The following is a 20,363-nucleotide window of genomic DNA, read 5'->3' as shown; positions in this document are numbered from 1 at the left end:
CCCGCGGGCAGCTGCAATCCTATCTGCACAGGGGGCCCTCACTGCCCAGTCCCCACGGCAAGCCTGGCGCTGCCAGCACTCTCCCCAGGAGGGCGGGCACCACCCTATGCCCCGTGTGTTATCCTGCTTTCCAGAACTCTGGCCCTTCTTCCATTCCTATGAAGAAAATATGGAATTTGCTTGAACCCTGTTGGTACTGACTCCTCGAGTAATCTGAATTTGCATTCTGGGCACCCTCTCCCCACAGTGGGAGGGGTTCCTCATTTTTGTAAGCTCTGGAAGACAGCTTTGTGGCAGCACACTTATCACCCCAAAAAGCATAGGCCGTATGAAATCTTCCAGGTTGACATTTTTATAGAGAAACTGAGGCTAATCTCTCTACTGGAAACGCAGCAAACAGGTAGCACTCTGAGAGAATACTTCTTTTGTCAACATTCACCTCCAGGAGAGCACGCTCAAACAGGGGTGGGGCACAGTCCTCCGCCTGCCCCGCGGGACCCAGGCCTGTGCGCCCCCTGCACCCCAGATGTTGCAAGTGTCCTTCTCCCCTCAGATGCACCCCTGCCAAAGCCCAGACATACCAAGACTGACTCTCACCTCGTGAGACTGCTCTGTGAACTCAGCCCGAAGAGAAGGAGCTGCAGATAAGCAGTATTACCGTGCAGGGATGTATGCTCCTTCCCCAAACAGCCAACCTTACTGACAGGGATTAGGTGCACGAGTAGTAAAATAATGAAAAGCACGGAGAATCTCGGCTGTTCGACAAGCACCTGTTGGGTATATCCTTCTCCCCAAACAATCAGAGGAACGCCGGAATTGTGACGGTTTACGATCCTGGAGGGAGAAGTCCATTTTACAGATAATCTGACATGAGAGTAAAAGAGGCTCCCTGCGAAGCGCAAGGTAAAGCGCGAGCCACGGTCCTCAGGCCACTCCTTAGGCACTCGTCAGGCTAGTTAGCAGCTTCTCCTACCAGCAGAAGCACACAGCCCACCACAACAGGGGAATGGCTTTTAAAGCCTGAATACGGGCTGACAGGAACCCACAAGGTTCTTCCTGTTTGGTCTCCAATTTCAACTATTATGAGTGGCAAGTGGTTTTGGCTGTGAAACATAAAAGTCACGTTTCTCAGCCGAGGTTGAACTATCTGGAATCACAAAATCCCCTTTGGACTTAAATATGTGCTCAGATCAGGTAAAGTTAATTCTCAACCATCTGCACGTACAAGATTCATTTTGTAGGTTTTCTGCGGCAAAATTTTAATCCCAGAATAATTTCCCCCACAGCCTGGCACATTTCTAATTTGCTGCTTTCTGCTATCAGCCTGGTGTTTGCTTGTGGAATGCAAGTTAGTTTAAATATTAACCCCCCCCAAAATAAATGGAACCAAATTACTTTCAAATTATCCATACTGTACACTAAAAAAAAAGTAAGATTCATTGAGCACTTACTAAGTGTCAGGCACCTTTGAACACTTACCTTTACCACTCCCCGCTGACAGAAAACAGAACAGGAGGGATATAGCTTGCCCGAAGCCACAAAGCTGGTGAATGGCAAGAATGCAGGGTTTGAACCCGGGCCACCCTGACTCCAGAGCTTGCGTTTCCAGCCAGCATCCCTGCACTGCCCTGCACCTGCGGGCTGGCTGGGGTTCACAGCGTGTCACGTGCACAGATGTGGACAGGTCCCAACACCCACCAGCTTCCCAATATTGAGAAGTGTGGTTCAAACTGAGTGTACAAAGAGCCGCATTGAGTCACCCTTTACAAGGGTGTTAATTTTAGCTTAAAGAGCACAGCAAACATGAATACTGCTCCAGTAGTGAGTGGGAAAGGAGGAGGGAAGACATTTGTCTGTAAAACCGGTCTCTTCCAAGATATGTTCACCCTTGTGGCCCTGGCCATGGCCTGAGGGGTGCAGTGGGCCGATCTATTTGTCTTGGCCTAAGTGAATTTCTCTGGAACTCATTCCTTTCACTGGTAAGCCTTTTACTGTATTTTTGCCCAAGGTCTCTTATAATTTTGGATTCATGCTGAGTCAAGTCTGTGGAGTCTTAGTCTCTCTCACTTCTCGCTTGTTAACAATGAAAACTTCTTGCCTTACTGTCTTTCCACGTTTTCTAACTTGCATGATTTCCCCACCTCTTTCCTCCCTTGAAGACTAACCTCTGTCAGAAACATCACCTACTGGGTCACACAGATGAATTTATCCCCCACTCAGTACAGTCTTTTCAGGGATTTCTTCCTTATGAACTTCAGATCTAGGTCCCTACACCTGATTGCCTAGTGATGAAATAAACAAAATATCACCCCAAGTTGCCACCTGGGGAGCATTCGGATTGCAGTCCTTTTTAACAAATTTGCCCATGAAGTCACCCCCCACCTCCCAACTGATTACTAGTCTCTAGGACTAGAGATGCTGCAAAGATTAAAACAATCTAACATTCCCACTTTTAACATAAACTCAGTAAATTCCTATTCTTCTCCACTTTAATTCCTTAAGATTTGGTCATATGAGGTACTGGAACCAAAAAACAATTACATAAAGGTATGTCTATTCTTTCTGTCACTGGTAGAGGAGGAGAGTCCGACAGATAATGTTGGAGAACAGAACACAGTGAAGAGGAAGCACCCGCCGCCTCCCTCCCTTGACACCGGGTGAAGCAGTACCGACAAAAGAACATCTTACTGATGGCACCCAGAGTGCTCTGGACCAAAACTGGAGATCAAACACAAAGACATGGCTTAACAGAACCACTCAAATACATTTTCAGTCAACTTTCCATTATCATATCACGGAAACACATTGTCCCAAAGGGTATTTCAACTTCCTAAATATAGTTTCTGTCTATCCTTGCCCATGTTTTATAAACATTTTTCTGGCCCTTACTATGTATTCCAAATCCTTTATTTGCCAGGAAGGCACATTCTGTGACAGTTACCCACCTCCTGCATTGTGGTAAGGTTTCTGGCTGGTGTTTTTAGACAACTCCCGGAGACGTATTCAGATGAATTCTTCAGAGGGACCTTTCTCCAAAGCCCACCCACCTCCACTAACCATCTGTGCACTGAAAACACCCTCTGCAGCCTTTCAGTCAATACTCAAGGAGAACGTTCACTCGGACGCATTTTAAGGGGGGGAAATATGCATACAACTCTCAGCCAAGAAGACCGTGTATTTTGGTTTGCGATAGGGAAAATATATGCACAAATGAAACCTGAGGAAGACCAAATGCAAAATGAAATCATCGAGCAGAAGGACAGTGGCTTCTCTGACACTCCATCATTTTCAGTCACACTATGTTGTCCAGTAACCTGCACTGGTAAGTCCTCATGAATAAAATGCCAGCAGTACCATCTGCAGCCATGTTGCTGACGTGCTTTTGCTATTCCACTAAAAATACCATTAATTTTCTGGCTTCACAACAGCTGAGCTACTCCCCATCTGAACATAAAAAAGAGTATTTTGTTTAAAGCAAATTAAAAGCGTTCCAGTAAATGACTTCCATTTTGCTAGCTATACTATTTTAGCATATACTGTTTTCCTTAATCCTCCCTACCTCAACGTCATGCCTGTCATCTCCCCAATCCAAAATACTTCCATTATTAAAAAAAATTTTTTTAAGCTGGGGAGGGGGAATCCAGAAACCATTTCTGTTATAGCATTCCTGGCCAGCAACACACCTGAAGGGCATATGTACAATGTGGCTTTTTTTTAAAGATTACAAGACATGGTGGCCTCTTAATTCTCTCACCTCTGTGAGCCAAGGTACACAAACAGCAAACTATTTTCCAGGTACCTGTAAAGAAAACAGTTCTACACACACACACCACCTTCTATTTCCCATCTAGATAAGTTCTGACATCCCCCATTTAAGTCAGAATGAAAACCACTACTACTGCCAAGCCCTCCTGGCATCTCACCACTTTATTTGTTCCCATTTGTATCTAATGCTTTTGTCAACAGTTCAACAAAAGTCAAAGCAAACAACCCACTGCAAACACTGGGGGTAACAGCAACAAGCATGAATCCTTCACAATTATCCAGCCCAGCTGCTCTGAGCTCAGTCAGGGCTGCTTTCATTTACAACAATGTCAACAAAAGGCTGAAACCCAATAACTAGATGGGTCAATACGGCCACTGTATACCCTCTGAAGGAGGAAACGCTGTGCTCCTCCTTCCCTGCTTCAGCAAACATGTAGAATAATTCAGTCAGATGGACAAGTGCTTGTCTAATCATTTGTTGTGTGAATTATTCAACGACTTTCCATGTAAACTACTAAACAGGGCTCTTCAAATATTTCTGTGGCACTTCCAGCTGTCCAACCATGGAAGCACATGAAAGGGACAAAAGCAGATGAAAACAGAAATCATGACCTAAGTTACTTCCAAGTGATAATCTTTGGTCTAAGAAAGCAGAGTCTTGACAAGTAATCCTTTTAGCTCTAACTTTGCTGGGCATTGTCACTACAGGCCCACGCTTGCTTCCCTGTGGCCCAGACCGGGGTGGGTGGGGCCCAGGGGAAAGCCACTCGGCTGTTCAGGGCAACCCATGATTATGGTGCTCCACTATCTTTTACCTTCCTCAGCTTTAAAAGATTCCCCCTGCCTTTCTCATGCACTGCGAACAGGTATGATATGCGTTTACGATTTTTAATGGAGTATTTTAAAAGCATAGTTAGGCACGTGTTAACCACCCACAAAGCATAGTTTAAAAGTACAAAGTGGGGGCTTCCCTGGTGGCGCACTGGTTGAGAATCTGCCTGCTAATGCAGGGGATACGGGTTCGAGCCCTGGTCTGGGAAGATCCCACATGCCCCGGAGCAACTAGGCCCATGAGTCACAGCTACTGAGCCTGTGCTCCGCAACAAGAGAGGCCGCGATAGTGAGAGGCCCGCGCACCGCGATGAAGAGTGGCCCCCGCTTGCCACAACTAGAGAAAGGCCTCGCACAGAAACGAAGACGCAACACAGCAAAAATAAATTAATTAATAAACTCCTACCCCCAACATCTTCTAAAAAAAAACCAAACCCTTCTGTGTTCAACCCTCTATTAAAAAAAAAAAAAAGTTCAAAGCATGTAGTTAACCACCTACAAAGCACAGATTGTATTTGACAATCTCAATTTCCTGGCCTAATTTTGAATAAAATGTTGATGTTTATTTAACAAAGAATTACTTCGAGTTGTAACAGTTCCAAATTCCCACTTCCCTTTCTTTCCTCTTAAATGTACAGGCTTGTGAAATCATAGACAAACCAAACAGCTTGATAAGAGGGGCCAGACCTGGGTCCCGGCCCTCATCCTGCAGAGCCCCTCCCTCAGGACCAAGGGGACGTGCCCATCCACACCCTCTGCTTACCCGCCTGTAAACCATGAGCTGGGTACCAGGACCCTGAAATTTCCTGCCCAAAGGCTCACAGTCAGGGTCAACTCAGTTCTTTTTCCTGGAGCCTCCCAGAGGCAGGCGTAACTGTTGGTGTGGGCATACCTAGACGCGAGGAGGTCACTGCGGTGTAATGAAGCTGGACGTGAGAGCTGGGGCACCTACAAGAAAATATGTGAAGGCCCACGTCATCTAGCAATGAACTCCTAAGGAGCCTGAGAACTGTAAATGCAAACCTGGCCTTTCAGAAAATTATGAAGGTCATTAACTGAATTTATAACTTTAAAATACTTAAACATATGGTAGGAGAGCCTCTATTTGTAATCTTTATCAGGCCCCACAAAGGCTAGGGGTTGGCCCAACAGCAAGGTATTGTGTACAGTCTTGGGAGCCCCAACTTTTGAGACCACTCCTACCACCAACCGTTCCACTGCAATACTGTGTGTAAGAAAATCGTGTGAGAATTTTTTCCCATTTGTTTTTATAGATCCACATACCTACAACAGTAATGAAAGTATGCTTTTACTTCTATAAGTACTTTAAAAACACAATAAGAGTTAAAAAATTAAAAAATAAAATTCACGGATTATTCCCGTTTGCTGGGCCAGTACATACAGTAAGGATAAAATATCAGAGTGCTGGAAACCTTTTCCTCTCTATATTATTTGTGTTCTCTTTCCTTTTCCAGCCTTCAAACATCCAGATTACAAAATTACTGCTTTTTTTTTTTTTTGCTGTACGTGGGCCTCTCACCGTTGTGGCCTCTCCCATTGCAGAGCTCAGGCTCCGGACCCACAGGCTCAGCGGCCATGGCTCACGGCCGCTCCGCGGCATGTGGGATCCTCCCAGACCGGGGCACGAACCCGCATCCCCTGCATCGGCAGGCAGACTCCCAACCACAAAATTACTCCTTTTAACACACTTTGTCAAACACAGAGAAAGGAAAGAGCAGAGATTCAAACTCATTCAAACTCTTTTCCTCTCCTCACTATAGCCAGCTTACTCACTGCCATTTATTACTGTGGAATTTTCACTTCTTACCATGAGTGTATAAGAATTTTTAGTTTGGGGCATAACGAATTGTGCTCGCAAAAAACAAATACTTGTCCAGGACACAAAAAACACAAGTTGAGAATGCTACTTCCTTCTAAAAGTCTTTAACATTCCCCGTAACTGTTGTATTTCTGAGGCTGCCTTCAGGTTAACAACTACAAAGTTGGTAACTTTAAAAAAGACTCTTGAAAGAAGAAAATTCCATCTGAATGGAATAGAGGCTATTTACTGGGAGCAGCAACAAAAAACTTTGTTTTCCTCATTCAGAGAAACTACCTGAAAAGCAAGTGAGTGGGCTGAAACACCCAGAAGTCTGATGATAATATTTGAGCTCTGTGGTCCAACTGTTTCACTGATTCCCACAAAACAGAATCTGAATGAGAGTAAAAGGCACCATCAAGACTGGGAGGCTACAGAACGTTGCCACTGGCATTGCTGTTGGTGTTTGCTAAAGGTTCCCTGTTTGCATGTATTTGCACATCAGCCCTGGCAGCTTCCCGGGAACACTGCCTTCAGAAGCTAGTCCTCCAATCAGCATAGACTCGTTCTATATGCACATTTTAAGAGAATTCAGGACTAACTGGAAGTTCAAAGAAATGAAGGGGAACAATCCACTAATGTATTTTATTCTACTCAGAAGACATTATATCTCAGTTCCATACTTTAATAGGAAAACGATTTGAGGAAAGGGATTGCATCTAATCTTTACTATGCACCCCCAATGACGCAGTGCAGGCCTATTTGCCCTCCAGCTGCCAATCGATACCTACTGACTAACTTTAAATAGTTTATTCAGACTGCATTGCTCAATTTTCAAGTTCATCTATCAATCCCAACAGGTTGCGAAGTCAGAAACCATTAAAATGATAACTTTTGCTCAGTTGTCTAACAGGAAATCAGGAAAATCAGCTACAGAGGTACAGCTGTGTCTTTTTAATATGCAAAGGAAAACATACAAATTGACAAATAGTTCTTCCTACTTAAAAGCCCCTCAATATTAATGACAATCAAGCAAATCAAATGGACTAGCATAAAGCACAGAGTTTTGCCTTAATACATTTATTAACAAAATTTCTCACCCTACAAGTTAAACATAACAGACTACATCCAACACGGGACATTTCATATGTAATATCCTTCTTTCCTCCCCAGGAAAGAGGGTCAACCCATAAGGGAGAATGGAGGCTGAGAAAAAAGGGTAGAAGGAGAAAAAAGGAAGAGAAGGAAACTGAAAATGACAAGGGTGAGCAAAATGATTTAACAAGGGAGCATCTGGCGCTGACAGGAGGAACGGAACACACGCAGTACGTGGAGGGTGCTGCAGGCTGAGGGAGGGGTGCCTGTCTGAAAATTTTGTTGGGGGCAAGAAGTGAAGACAATCCCGTTCGGAGTGGGGGAGTAACTCCTAATCGAACAATTCCAAAGTATTGTTCCCGGATGTGTCTCCATTTAGTCATAGTTTGCTCTCTTCTCCCAAGGGCAAAACTGTCACCAGCTCAGTTTAAAATTTCTCTAAATAAGGTCAGACTAGGTTACTACAAGATTTTATCAGCAAAACAGATTCCAGCCTAAGCTTCGGAAGTCTCATTCTGACAAGTCCAATATGGTTTGGTTATAATCCCTGGAGCAGGACTGGGGCTGGGGCAAAGGGTGTGGAATAACTCAGAGGCCTTTCAAGTCCTGATAACTGTGGTATAAACACAAGTGATTATTTCAATTTTCTCTAAAGATTATTTTTTCAGGATAGCCCAATAAACCCAATAATGCCCAGGCTTACTAGGAAATTTTTTATTCATTTCCCCATGCACCAGAAAGTAAGCTAATAACGTCCCACTGAGAGTGCTGTCAAGCCAAATCCCTGCACTGCTGGATGCACCACCGGGATAAATCTCCCTTCACTTGCTGTTCCAGCATCCACTTGAGGGCTAGGTCCTGGGGACTGCTCCAGACACAGTGTCACAGGCACAAGCCTGAGTGGCCCAATCAGTGCCAAGAAAAGAACAAACTAAAAAAGATTAATTCACAGATGTTCATGCATTTCACATACACAGTGCCCCATGGCCCGTTGCTAGGGCAACGGGAGACCACCAGTGTGCGCTTTATTGGCTTTATGAAGTGTGTCTCGGGGACTATAGTCCGAGAAATGCTGCATAATAATAGTGTGGCTTTTCTGAAGCCTTGTTTTCAGTGTTTATCCACATTTAACCTTCCGAGTTTTATGAAGAGCATCGTTATGCATAGCCTTCAAGCCCCCCACCGCCACCAAACTGCCTCAACTTCCTATCTAGAAACATTAAAATGCATCTCCTGGGGGTCCACTTTGGGAAGATCCATGTTAAAGTGCTCAACCAATTCCGCTGGCGGGGGGAGGGCCTACAACCATTTAAAAGATCACTGTATCAGTACAGTCAACCATATCAACCACTTCGGAACAGTGAAGAAGCTACAAAACCAGAACACACACATGCCCCTAATTTTCTGTGCATCAGGAGGAACCTTGCTTTTGACCATCAGGGATCGGTTTTCACCAGACGGAAGAGCAGAACCAGCGAGGCTTATCAGGCCAAAGTCTCTCCCTATCTGACAGAACGTTCTGTGATGATGGCTCTCTTCCACGCCTGCACTGGTAGGGCAGTTATGACAGACAGCCACACGCAGCTACCGAGGACTTGAAGTGTGGCCAGTGCAACAGAGAAACTAGATTTTTAAATTTTATTTCATGTTAGCTATCTTAAATTTAATAGCTTCCTGTGGCTAGTGGCTACCATACTGGACAGCGCAGTTTTACTTGCTTACCAGACAACTACATACGTTTTGCAAAGTTCATAAAAACACTGTCTCTTCATGCTTTTAGCTTCTGCTTAATTCATAATACTCTTAACTCCAAGTAAATGTACACAGAACAGTATTCAGGGCTGTGGCTGCCTCTCGCTGTGTGGTTCCTAACAGCCCCCGGTACCCGGCCTAATCAGCCTGTTTCTTTGTCCAACAGGCCCCGGGATGAAGAGTGACTTTCCTCCCTCCCCCAACTCAGGGTGGGAGGTTAAAATCACAAATGTCACAACTCTCAGAGCAGTAGCACAGATCAAGTGTTAACCTAAAGGGAAGGGGTGGGTGAAGGGGAGAATACAGGCTGTCGGGGGAGAGGGAGGATCTGGAATGAAGAGGAGAAAAATAAAGCCAGTGAATAGATCAACAGAAGCAACAGCTTACATTCAGATTCACAGGAGAAAGAACACACCGAGACAATCGTTTCCTGGGAAAAGCTCAAGCCTAATGAGAATTTACTCTGCTCCTTTATGTGACAACCAGCCCTTTTGTGGCACGGGCTTCCTGACTGACAGGAACCCGGGGCCCCTTAATAGGATTTCCATATTATTTCCAACACCTGCCCAGAAGTTATTTGTTTACACTGAAGGAGGCAAGATTCTCAAATCAGACATCTGCTTCTAGTTCAGGCATATCTTAGGAAACCATCTAGAAAGCAGCTTTGTTACCATGGTGACATTTTTATTTTCCTCCTTTGGTTGGCTCAAAACATTAGCATTTCCAATTTTATTTTGTTGTTCAAAAGGCCAAATGTCGCTCAAGAAAACAGAAGTTTAAAGAAAGATAAATGAATACTCAAAAATTTCTAAAATAATTACAATGACTATAAGGAAGAATAAATAAAAATGAGGTATTATTACATTGCCTACTGGCTTCTCTCATTGGGTGGCATCACTAACCTGTTTACCTCTCCTCTCCCTCCCCTCTCCTTTTTCCCTTAAATATCAACACTCAGCAACTTGAAAAGTACCAATTTGGGGGGAAAAAAAAAAAGATTCATGAATCCTTAGGGTGTGATACAATTATAAATAAGTCCATTTTCATGAAAAAGAATTCAAGCTCACCCTACAGCCACGGTGAGGGACCGGAAAGTGTAAGCTTTTCATGAACATTAGTGGTTGAAGAAGGGATGGAATAACAAACAGTGTGAGGGAAGAAAGGCAGACTGCACTTGAGTAGATTTCATGCATGTGTATGTTACTGTTTTCCTGTTCCGGGTGGGGGGAGAAGGGGACTTAGCCACCAATTCCAACTATCACACATAAACAGAAATTAAAGTGACAATACTAGTAGTTGACACTTAAAATGCTTTTGTAAGTGTTAAAATGTATTACATACGGAAATATCTGGACTGGTTCTGAATAATGAATCTGATAAAGTCATATTACTTATTTTGTTCAGTTTTTAGATTCAAAGTAAAACCACCAAGTATTCAAACTAAGATTTAGTTCTGATTTGCCAGATATAAGCAGCATTTAGTCTTGAAATATGATTTCATCAGTTTCATGTAACAGCAAGTTTATTTAAAAGGATCCAAAACTCTTAGAGCATGTATTAATTAGTCAGCCCTCAGCAAACTTCCTTTCCAGTCCTCTTTCATGAAGCCCGAATTCTGTTCAACCCTGTCCCAAGGCAGCTGCCATGGTAATTACTAGATATGACTCCTCTACACGTCCAGAATTACAGCCCTTGTTAGTGGCTGGCCCCCAGGTGTACAGAGTCTTTAACCCAGAAGATATCTGAAGCACTTCAAAAGCACAATAAAACAAAATATACAAGTTGGGTAGAGTTAAGTGTTGTAGCAGAAATAATTCAAGAAACAGAGAAGTGAGGATACTGAGCATCCCCCTGGGTAATTTTATGATTTTTCCAGAGTGGGTTATAGTAAGTGTTACTATATAAGAATATTAAAAAGATTATGAACCATTCTTTCAAATAATTCTTTTGGCAGAATTATCTACATTTTGAGAAACAAATGCTTTTGAAATTCAAATGCCAATTTAAACAAATAAATATTGAGCCCCTTTGAAACTGAAAAAAAAACATGTTGAATAAAAACTTTATGGTGTAATATTTTTGCAGGAGATGAAATGCATTCTAATTAAGAACATTAGAGACATTAAACATGGGGATGAAAATGTCTGGTAACTAAGAGGTTTGGTTTATGGAGGAAAAGAATTAAACCTCCCTTGCCAAAAATCAGCTGGGGAAGGCAGGCCCCACAACCAGCCCCGCCCCTGCTAATTAATATTTGTTCTGCCTCAGTGATTGGTGGAGACAGCCCCAACCCCCATCACTAATCCATTCATGCTCACCACCTGAGGACCAGCTATGCCCTAAAGATATTTATTCATCTGTTTGACAAACAATTATAACATATTTTCTGGAATTAGGGCACCTGTTACATTTCACACAGCTTACACGCCTAGAGGCAGGTATCAATTAATACTGAACAAATTACTGCATCATAAACCCATAGAACAAAATTCCTGATGATTCTGTGATAAGGTAACTCTACATAGGAAAATACATGGCAGAAACAAATACCTCTACAACGAAATAAAAAAGCAAGCATAATGCTGAAACACTTAATTTTTTTTTTTTTGCGGTACGCGGGCCCCTCACTGCTGTGGCCTCTCCCACTGCGGAGCACAGGCTCCGGACGCGCAGGCCCAGCGGACATGGCTCACGGGCCCAACTGCTCCGCGGCATGCGGGATCCTCCCAGACCGGGGCACGAACCTACGTCCCCTGCATCGGCAGGCGGACTCTCCACCACTGAGCCACCAGGGAAGCCCCTTACTCACCCTTGATTTGTCCTCCTGTACAGTTCCACCAAGAAGATAAGATTCTTGCCCTCAAGGAGCTAAGAATTTAGCGAGAGAGACCGATGCTGTGCTGGAGCACAGGGCATCTAGGACACTACACCCTTAAGGAAATAGATGTACTTAATATATTTTAAAAACCCTACTTGAAAATGTATTTTTAAAAGCCTAGCTTAAGCAATATGCATGTTTGGTAAGTGAAGCTGGATTGCAAATACATCACAGTCTGTGTATGAATGTAAAAGGATACAAATAGAATTCTATTTATTGATGATCAGCATACATTTCTAAAAATTTTACTCCCCGATTATTGGTAAACTTCACTGAACTGTTTATCAACAACATGTACAAGCAAACCTAGATGTCATTCTTCTACCCATTCTCTCATCATAAGAAAAAGACTCTTCTTAGTACGATTCAGGAGAAAGTCCTCTTGACACCACTGGGAAGCACGCAGAGACATCCAGAATATATATGGGCCATTCGTAGGAAGGCTGGCCCAGGTTCTTCAACAAATCAGTGGCACAGGAAAAATTTTAAAAGGAGGGGAACTCTTGCAAACCAATTCTTTGAAATAATCGAAGAAGTCTGCTTATAGGCTCGATATTAGAAGCTATCAAGGAATTATTTTTATTAAGTGATTAAAGGCATTATGGTTACTAAAAAAATGTCCATTGTTTAGAGAAATGTGTTCATTTTAGGTAATGAAGTACATAAGGGTAAAACGCATGCTGGAATTTGCTTCAGAGTATTTTAGCAAAGAAACAAAGGAATAGATTGAAATGTGACTAAAAATTGATAGCTCTTATACCTTGATGTGAAGTATATGGAAGTATATGGAGGATCTTGGCACTATTATTTCTACTGCTGAGTATGTTTCAAATTTTTAACAACAAAGGATGAGACTGAGTCACCCAGAAAGCTTTCCTCTGAGGATGGCAATGGCTATGTGACCTTGGGCAAGGTCTCAACACCTCTAAACCTTTCCTCATATGTGATATAAGCAATAAATAAATAAACCTTTCCTCACCACCTACCTTCACGATGAAATCTGCACTATGAGCTATACATGCTCAGAGATCAGTGGGGTTGACTAGGTAACTAGGGTCCACAGAGGTTAGAGTGGATAAACTGGAGCGTCCAACTCACAGCCCTTAATGGCATACCTTCTTTTCTCAGATTACTGATGACTAAGGGGAAAATAGGAGACAGTGCAAGCCCCACTACAGTTTAGTTTGTCGGTAGTGTTCGGGGTTTTTTTTGATTATACCTTCTCTTTATAGTATATTTTATGGATTTCAACTCTAGGCCTTTGTCTTTATATATAATGTGTCCTTCTAAAGTCTATAGGCAATTAATCCCACCAAGCTTTCTCACAAAGGGTTAAGATTACAAACCTTCCTACCTCACACAGTTAGGGAGTGAGTGTTAAAACCGAAGCTGCCTGGGCCAGTTATCCTCTCTTCTACTGGCCAACCTCTCCTCCTTCAAGTGGTTTCTTCTCTGCTTTCTCCCACACAGGACATGCGAGGGGTTAAACATATTAAAAGGCACACTCTTTTCAGACTGATATTCCTTTCCAACAGGAAAAAGAGGCAGAGGGGAACAAAAGCCAAGTCACACAGGCCACACAAGAACCTGGAACAGAACCCTTCACCATTAAGTCTTGATGTACAATGTGAAGCGGCAAACAGAAGTAATCATTCTGTTAATGCAAGCTAAAAACCCACCTTCACCTGTAACACCCAACTAATGAGGCAAAAGTGCTTTCTTGGCCCGAATCATACACTTCAATTTGAACATAAAAGGAGCCTTAGTCTAATTCTCATTGATAAACCTTTATTGCCAACAGAGAATAACTGGAGAGACAAGAAGAAAAGCACCGTATGATGTTTTAGTTATCTACATAGAATAAATACCAAAATATAGCTATGACAGAATAAACAGGCATTGCCATAGATACAACTAATAAGCAGATCATTATGAAAACCCTTAAACAAAAACAAAGAATCCATACAGGACAGGGTTGGGGGGCGGATATAGTATATATACCCACAGAAGAGCATTTAGCTTGAAAAGTATCTATATGTAAATTTTTTTTTAAAAGTGCACTATCCATACTTACTTATACCAGCAAAAATTACAAAAGCTATAAAGTTCCGTATTGGTGGATTGTGTGGAAACATACTCAAATATTGCATATGGCATTTTTAGATGTTGCAGCGCTCTGGAGATTAATTTGGCAATGTACAAATCACTAAAAATGATCATACTCTTCGATGATGCATATGGCACTTTGGGGAAGACAATCCAATGAAATAATAAAAATAAAAACACCACCACTTAGAGAAAAAAATGGACTTATGCTACATTTTACAAATAAAAAATGGCAAATCCCTCACAGGACTGACTTGAGGTTACTGCATTCAGGATAAAAAACAGGATACATAACATACATAAGAAGGACTTAGGAAGTAATAATAAGCACAGTAACACCAACTTGGGAGAGGTCATGGAGCTAATCAATAGTTGGTGATAGGGAATTCTGCCATTTATATTCAAGTTGGTCTTGATTTTGGTGGCTAGTTTTTGCTAGAAGGTGTAGACATTTGGGGTGTAATGGGACTTATTTCTCAATCTCAGATTCCTACTAAGTTTTAGGCAACCTGGGCTTCACAGCTCTGAATCATGTCAGCCAATCAGGTGGAAACTGAGAGTGATATGAGGAACCTAATGACTCCTCTTCACGAACTGGGACCTCCAGCAACTAGGAAGCTCCTGGCAGCATGTGGGAATGTCTGCTCTCTCACCACTTTGGAGCCAACCCATTTCTACCCCTCAGCCCACAGGAGGGATAGGCAGTGGAAGCTCTCATTACCTCAGAAAATGTTTCCTCGGTTTCACTTATATCCTTTCAAAAGAAACTATAGAAGAAGTTAGAAAGTCCCCACTCAGGAAAGAGAAGTAGGAACCTATTTTGGGCTTTCCACCCTATCAGCTAAGGGTGAGAGTGGACCGTGGTCTGTGTTTCCTGCCATTGTCAGCCCCAAATCCGAGGCTTACTGTGGGCACATGTATGAGGGTACTGGATGGCCAAGTAACAAGCGGGTGCCTCGGATCCTTACTTTAACAGCCCTAGAACACACACCATTCTGGTTTCTCCTCACCAAATAAAATGATTCTTGGGCTCCTACAGTGCTTGCTCCTTTAGGTCCATGTTTACATTCTCCATCCTTGTTGAAAAATTCAGATACAGGTCTGTAAATAACAGGCTTAGGAATGAACTTGGCTACTGGCTCTATAGAAAACAAGATCAATAAAGCCAATAGCATTTGGTTTAGTGGTCACAGAACTTCCGAGAAAAGAAAAGGAAGAAAAAGGCCCAACATTTTAACGAGGGAATTTCTTTCATTTCTACTTGATACCTAAAGGTAAAGCATCTTAATTACCTGAATCTTTACAGTAAGTTTAAAATTATATTTTATAAGCTATTCTGAAATCTGCCCTGTTTAATAATCTGTAACGTCAAAAAAAAACATTTTAAAGTGTCTCTCACAATTAAACCCATCCACAACCTTGCATAAATCAAAATTTTGCTACCATAACAAAATGTTACACTGGCGCTGTATAACATTGCCCACATCCTCATTACATGCAACACTAATTACTACCAGCAGATTCAGAATTTTCTGCACATTAGAGGCTTTTAGAGGAGCTATAAAAAATTTCAGGCACCATTAATTTAAATTTGTATTGAAATTTCCTTTTGACAGATGGCCAAAAATTACTTATTATTTAGAGTACCAGAGCTGCCTGTTTGCACATTAGAAGAGGAAAGGGAAAAATTAAAAGCAAGAAGGAAATTTATGTCACGTTCATTACCTGTTAAATGTTAAGGAGCATTATCCTGCATGAATAAATTATTTCATACAAGCCTGACTCCAGCTGCAGGCAACTGGCATGCTCCGGCTGATAAAAACCATCTCTAGTCACACAGCAGACAATCATAAAAAGCCCCTCTTAACCAGGAACCACTTACGGGAGGATGAGGACGATCGATGGAACAAGCAACTTACTGCTTCTCTGAGCATCACAGAACACGTTTACAAAAATCAGTGAACTATTTCACCTTGCAAAGCCACAGGACAGCCCAAACCTGACACAACACGACTTCAAATTCAAGAACAGTACCCCCAAAAATATCTATTTATAGCTACCATTCCATAATAAATCAAGGCAAAATCATCCATCTCTATTTCCTTTTGTTTTTCCCCTGGCTTCCAAGCTATATAGATACTCACTCCCAGACTCACCCTGAATGATTATAGATGATTTCAAAATATACCCTACTCTGACGTGAGGGACTATAAAATGTAATTGACACAAAAGTGTGCACTGGAGTATAAATATTTTCACAGTCTTCTGGGAGTGGGGCATGAGAGGAGGCTTTTGTTTAGTTCACTGGCCTGCCTGAAGGTATGTATTTATCATATGAAGCAGGGAATGTTTATGTTATTGGCCTCAGAATAACTAGACAGCCTTTCCAAGGGCTGCTACCAGCAAATCTTGGTCAGTGCATTTACTTACTACTTCTTAAGTACATATGTGTGGAATACTTACTACACTCTGATTAAGAATGCTTTCTAATTTAGGTACTGATGTTCATATTATACAACAAAGTACACAGCTGTAAATGCATAATTAAATAATTCAATGTGTGCAGTTCCAATTGTAAACGTTGACATTTCTATGGGTATGCAGATACCCTTTCAAATTACAAAGATTCTTGAAGGGTAAAATAGATACATTTTATTTTCCATCATTTAATGACTTTGGGGGAAAAAAAAACCCTACTTCCCTTTTATTATAAGAGGACAAGGAATAAAGAGGCATTCAAAGTGACAGCACAGGTGGTTTCAGGGGAAGATTTTAGTCTCCGTGTACATAACTTCATTAAAAACTGCAAGAGAGGACTTCCCTGGTGGCGCAGTGGTTAAGAATCCACCTGCCAATGCAGGGGACACGGGTTCGAGCCCTGGTCCGGGAAGATCCCACATGCTGCAGAGCAGCTAAGCCCCTGTGCCACAACTGTTGAGCCTGTGCTCTAGAGCCCGCGAGCCACAACTACTGAAGCCCGCGCACCTAGAGCCTGTGCTCTGCAACAAGAGGAGCCACCGCCATGAGAAGCCCGTGCACCACACCGAAGAGCAGCCCCCGCTCGCAGCAACTAGAGAAAGTCCATGAGCAGCAACGAAGAACCAATGCAACCAAAAATAAACAAACAAACAAACAAACAAATTGCAAGAGATATAACTGCCTATGCTCCAAAACATTCAACTGTTGTAAACTACAAGAAAAGGAATTGACAGCATCTGTGCTTTGGCCAATGCCTGAGAACTGCCCTTGCTTTCTAATCTATACAAAATACAACGGCAGGCGTAATACAATTATCCACAATACAGTAGCATATTTACATCGTGCCTGACTCAAAAGTTACCAAGCAGTTTCATATTTTACTCATTTTCTGCCGTGGTAGCCTGTTTTTCTTGTTTGCTTACTATATAAATTCAGGCACCCTTAGCATACCCCATTATGGTATTACACAAGCACATCCAAATCATTAGGCCCTAACTACTTTTCCTCTTTCCCTACAACTTCTCTATAAAGAGATAGAGAAGGTAGATAAGACAATGCAAAACCTAAGGAGAATAACTTGCTATACTGGAAACCAAGATGTCATTAAATTAAAGAAAAAAAATTCTTTCTGGTGAAGAAAAATGCTCTTAAATGTTTTGATAAAGAGTTTTGTAGGATGGAACTGTTTCCCAAAATGTTTATTTCCTTAAAAACCAATTTTTTCCCATTATTATTTATCTTATAGCCAAAGCTTAACTGAAGAAAAGCAGTTATTCTTTTTCACATGGCAAAGACATAATAAAAAGAGCAATGCAAGCCAGATCTTATAATTCAATCTTGATCTATAAATCTGACTCTGATAGAGAAATGAGACCAATATCTTAAAAAATCTCAAACGCACAACTAAAAGCAATATAAAAATGCAGTTTACCACTATTTGGTACAGCCCACCAAATCATCCTGTAAATCTCAAAGAATCCATTACTACAGTTATGCAAATCATTGAGAGCCCCCTTTTAAGCCATTCCTTCATCTGTAATTTTGAGTCCTACCTTGATGGAATCTCTGTCTATAGGCAAAACAGCAGCAAAGGCAGAGCAAATGGGGAGAAGAAGGAAAAAAAGAAAAGTACCAGTTAGTTTACATAAAATCATACATTTGTCAAATTTGATCTCTGCTAAATAGTAAATGGCACAGTTGTCAACTTTGCTGTAAAGTAAATTATTAATATTACTAGACCAGATCCACAAAGCGCCAATTTACCTTTGACTCAATTTCAGAAACCAAAGCTGGATATTTGTGTTACTTATACTCCTTTCTGACTTTTCCGCTTATAGAAGTATTTATAGACATGCCTCAGCTCTGGACCATAGCACTAAGATAACTGAATGACGAATAGTACTGTGTTTCCAACATCAGAGATGGGAAATTTATGTTTATGTGATAAAAATCATTGACCCAAGATTATAATTCATGGTAATGACACTGAAACAAGAACAGATATGAGGTTTTAATTATAACCACACCCTTTCGACCAATGAACCACCCATGTACTAAATAAATTCCCACAAAGGAATGCTGGGAGAGACTTTCATTTGTTTTTCTGCCATTAACTAACTAAAACTACTAATAAACACCATACAAACACAGAGTCACATCAAAATGTCTCTGCACCATCATCTATTTTAGTGGAGGGAAGAAACCAACCTAGAAGGAGCACAACTGGCCTTACAATCAATTCTTTACGTAAACAACTGTTGTTCTTAGAGGCAGAAATGAGTTCATTTCATGCTTCTAAACAGACTGGGTGAAAGAGGTAGTTAAACCAACAGATTTCATTAATTTGGGCTGTACTTTCTCTCAATTACTAAGACTACTGAAATTGTTTTCTTACCTGCAAGATTCTCACTGCATTATATGTGATTTATAAGTAATAACTGAGGCTGTCAAACGAGTAAATGATCAGTAAATCTTTCCCCAAAATAGATTTGGTCAAAATTAGCTATTAACGCCACTCACTATTTCAAACACAGGGCACTGTGGCACTTCATTACTGATTTAGACTTGGGGAACTTAAGGGGTAGCAAGGGATCAGGGGCAATAACCAGGAAATGCGTCCCCCCCCCTTGCCTTTGGGAAGCACATTAACTCTTGCCAACCACTACGGTATCATTTGGCAAAAGACTGCTTCCAATCATTAATTTACCTTCCAGGGGAAATCCTTTGTTTAGTCACTGCTAAAACGAAATCCAGAAACAAGAATAAACATGACATACAGACCTACCCTCAGCAACAGGTAGGTAATATCAGACTGACATCCCGAGAAAACTGCTTACCTCTTTGGTGATCATTGTCATGGTGCTTCTTCTCATCTTTAATTGGAAGGTGAGACTGGCCTCCGAGGGCACTGGAAAGGGCCAGGAGGCCGGCACTGCTACCGATGGGCGGAATGGCAGGGGGCTGAAGCCCTGAAGGGTGCGGGGTCAGAGGCACTGGCAGACCATGTCCATGTGACAAATGCTGGGCCTGGAGTTGTTGCTGCTGTGAGAAACCAGACAAAGATATTGAACTTGTTCCCTATGTCCGAGACACCCCCCAACAACAAAAGGAGAGGAAAGAGGTGCAAAAAGATCCTGGAAAGCCCAGCATCCATGAAAAAAAGATTTATTCTTTACATATATATATATATAAAAGGGAAGGAGATGAATAATAGAGAAATGCTATCTTTTTTACTTGGATTTGGTGGTTTTGCAATGCACTGTAAATAACCTAATTTTTAAGTAGTGAAACTAATTTACTTTTAATAGATGAAATTAGATTTAACAAAGCATCTCTATTTTGGTCTCCAAAACATAAAGCCTCACTATCATACATCTCTAATCAAAACATATATGTGACTGTTAAAGCAGTTATGTTGAAGAAAAAAAGCTTGAAAATTGAGAAAATCAGTGTTAAACAGTTCTCCCAGAACCACTGCACAGCATGCGTCGACAGTTAATTTGAAAGAGAAAACCTGAATTAACAACCCAGAAAAGGAAACTGGTTGCAGCCACCGTTTTAAGCCCTTTAAGTGTCCTCAGCGGTACTTGAGCAAATTACTAAAGAAAATCTAATGTAGCAAGGCTTGGGTCCTCCTGT

At 41.7% G+C, this 20,363-nt stretch overlaps 1 protein-coding gene across 14 annotated transcripts in view; it reads right to left on the bottom strand.

Moving 5' to 3' along the window:
• TLE4 (TLE family member 4, transcriptional corepressor) overlaps nucleotides 1-20,363 on the bottom strand; it is a 150,660-nt gene that overhangs the window by 59,946 nt on the left and 70,351 nt on the right. For 8 of the 14 annotated variants that reach the window (XM_022573456.2, XM_089913329.1, XM_089913332.1 and 5 more), the window contains 2 exons: nucleotides 19,562-19,766; nucleotides 18,278-18,294 (listed from right to left, as the gene is read on the bottom strand). In XM_022573456.2, the coding sequence (XP_022429164.1) occupies nucleotides 18,278-18,294; nucleotides 19,562-19,766 (222 nt within the window). The remainder of the gene's footprint in view (nucleotides 1-18,277; nucleotides 18,295-19,561; nucleotides 19,767-20,363) is intronic. The other 6 variants (XM_022573452.2, XM_022573457.2, XM_022573455.3 and 3 more) reach the window with 1 other exon arrangement.

Source organism: Delphinapterus leucas, chromosome 6 (assembly GCF_059928025.1).
Source record: "Delphinapterus leucas isolate spDelLeu-1000000601 "Yukka" chromosome 6, BTC_Dleu_Yukka2, whole genome shotgun sequence".
Taxonomy (NCBI): Eukaryota; Metazoa; Chordata; class Mammalia; order Artiodactyla; family Monodontidae; genus Delphinapterus; species Delphinapterus leucas.
Note: the sequence above shows the minus strand (reverse complement) of the source record. Positions and strands in the feature narration are given on the sequence as shown.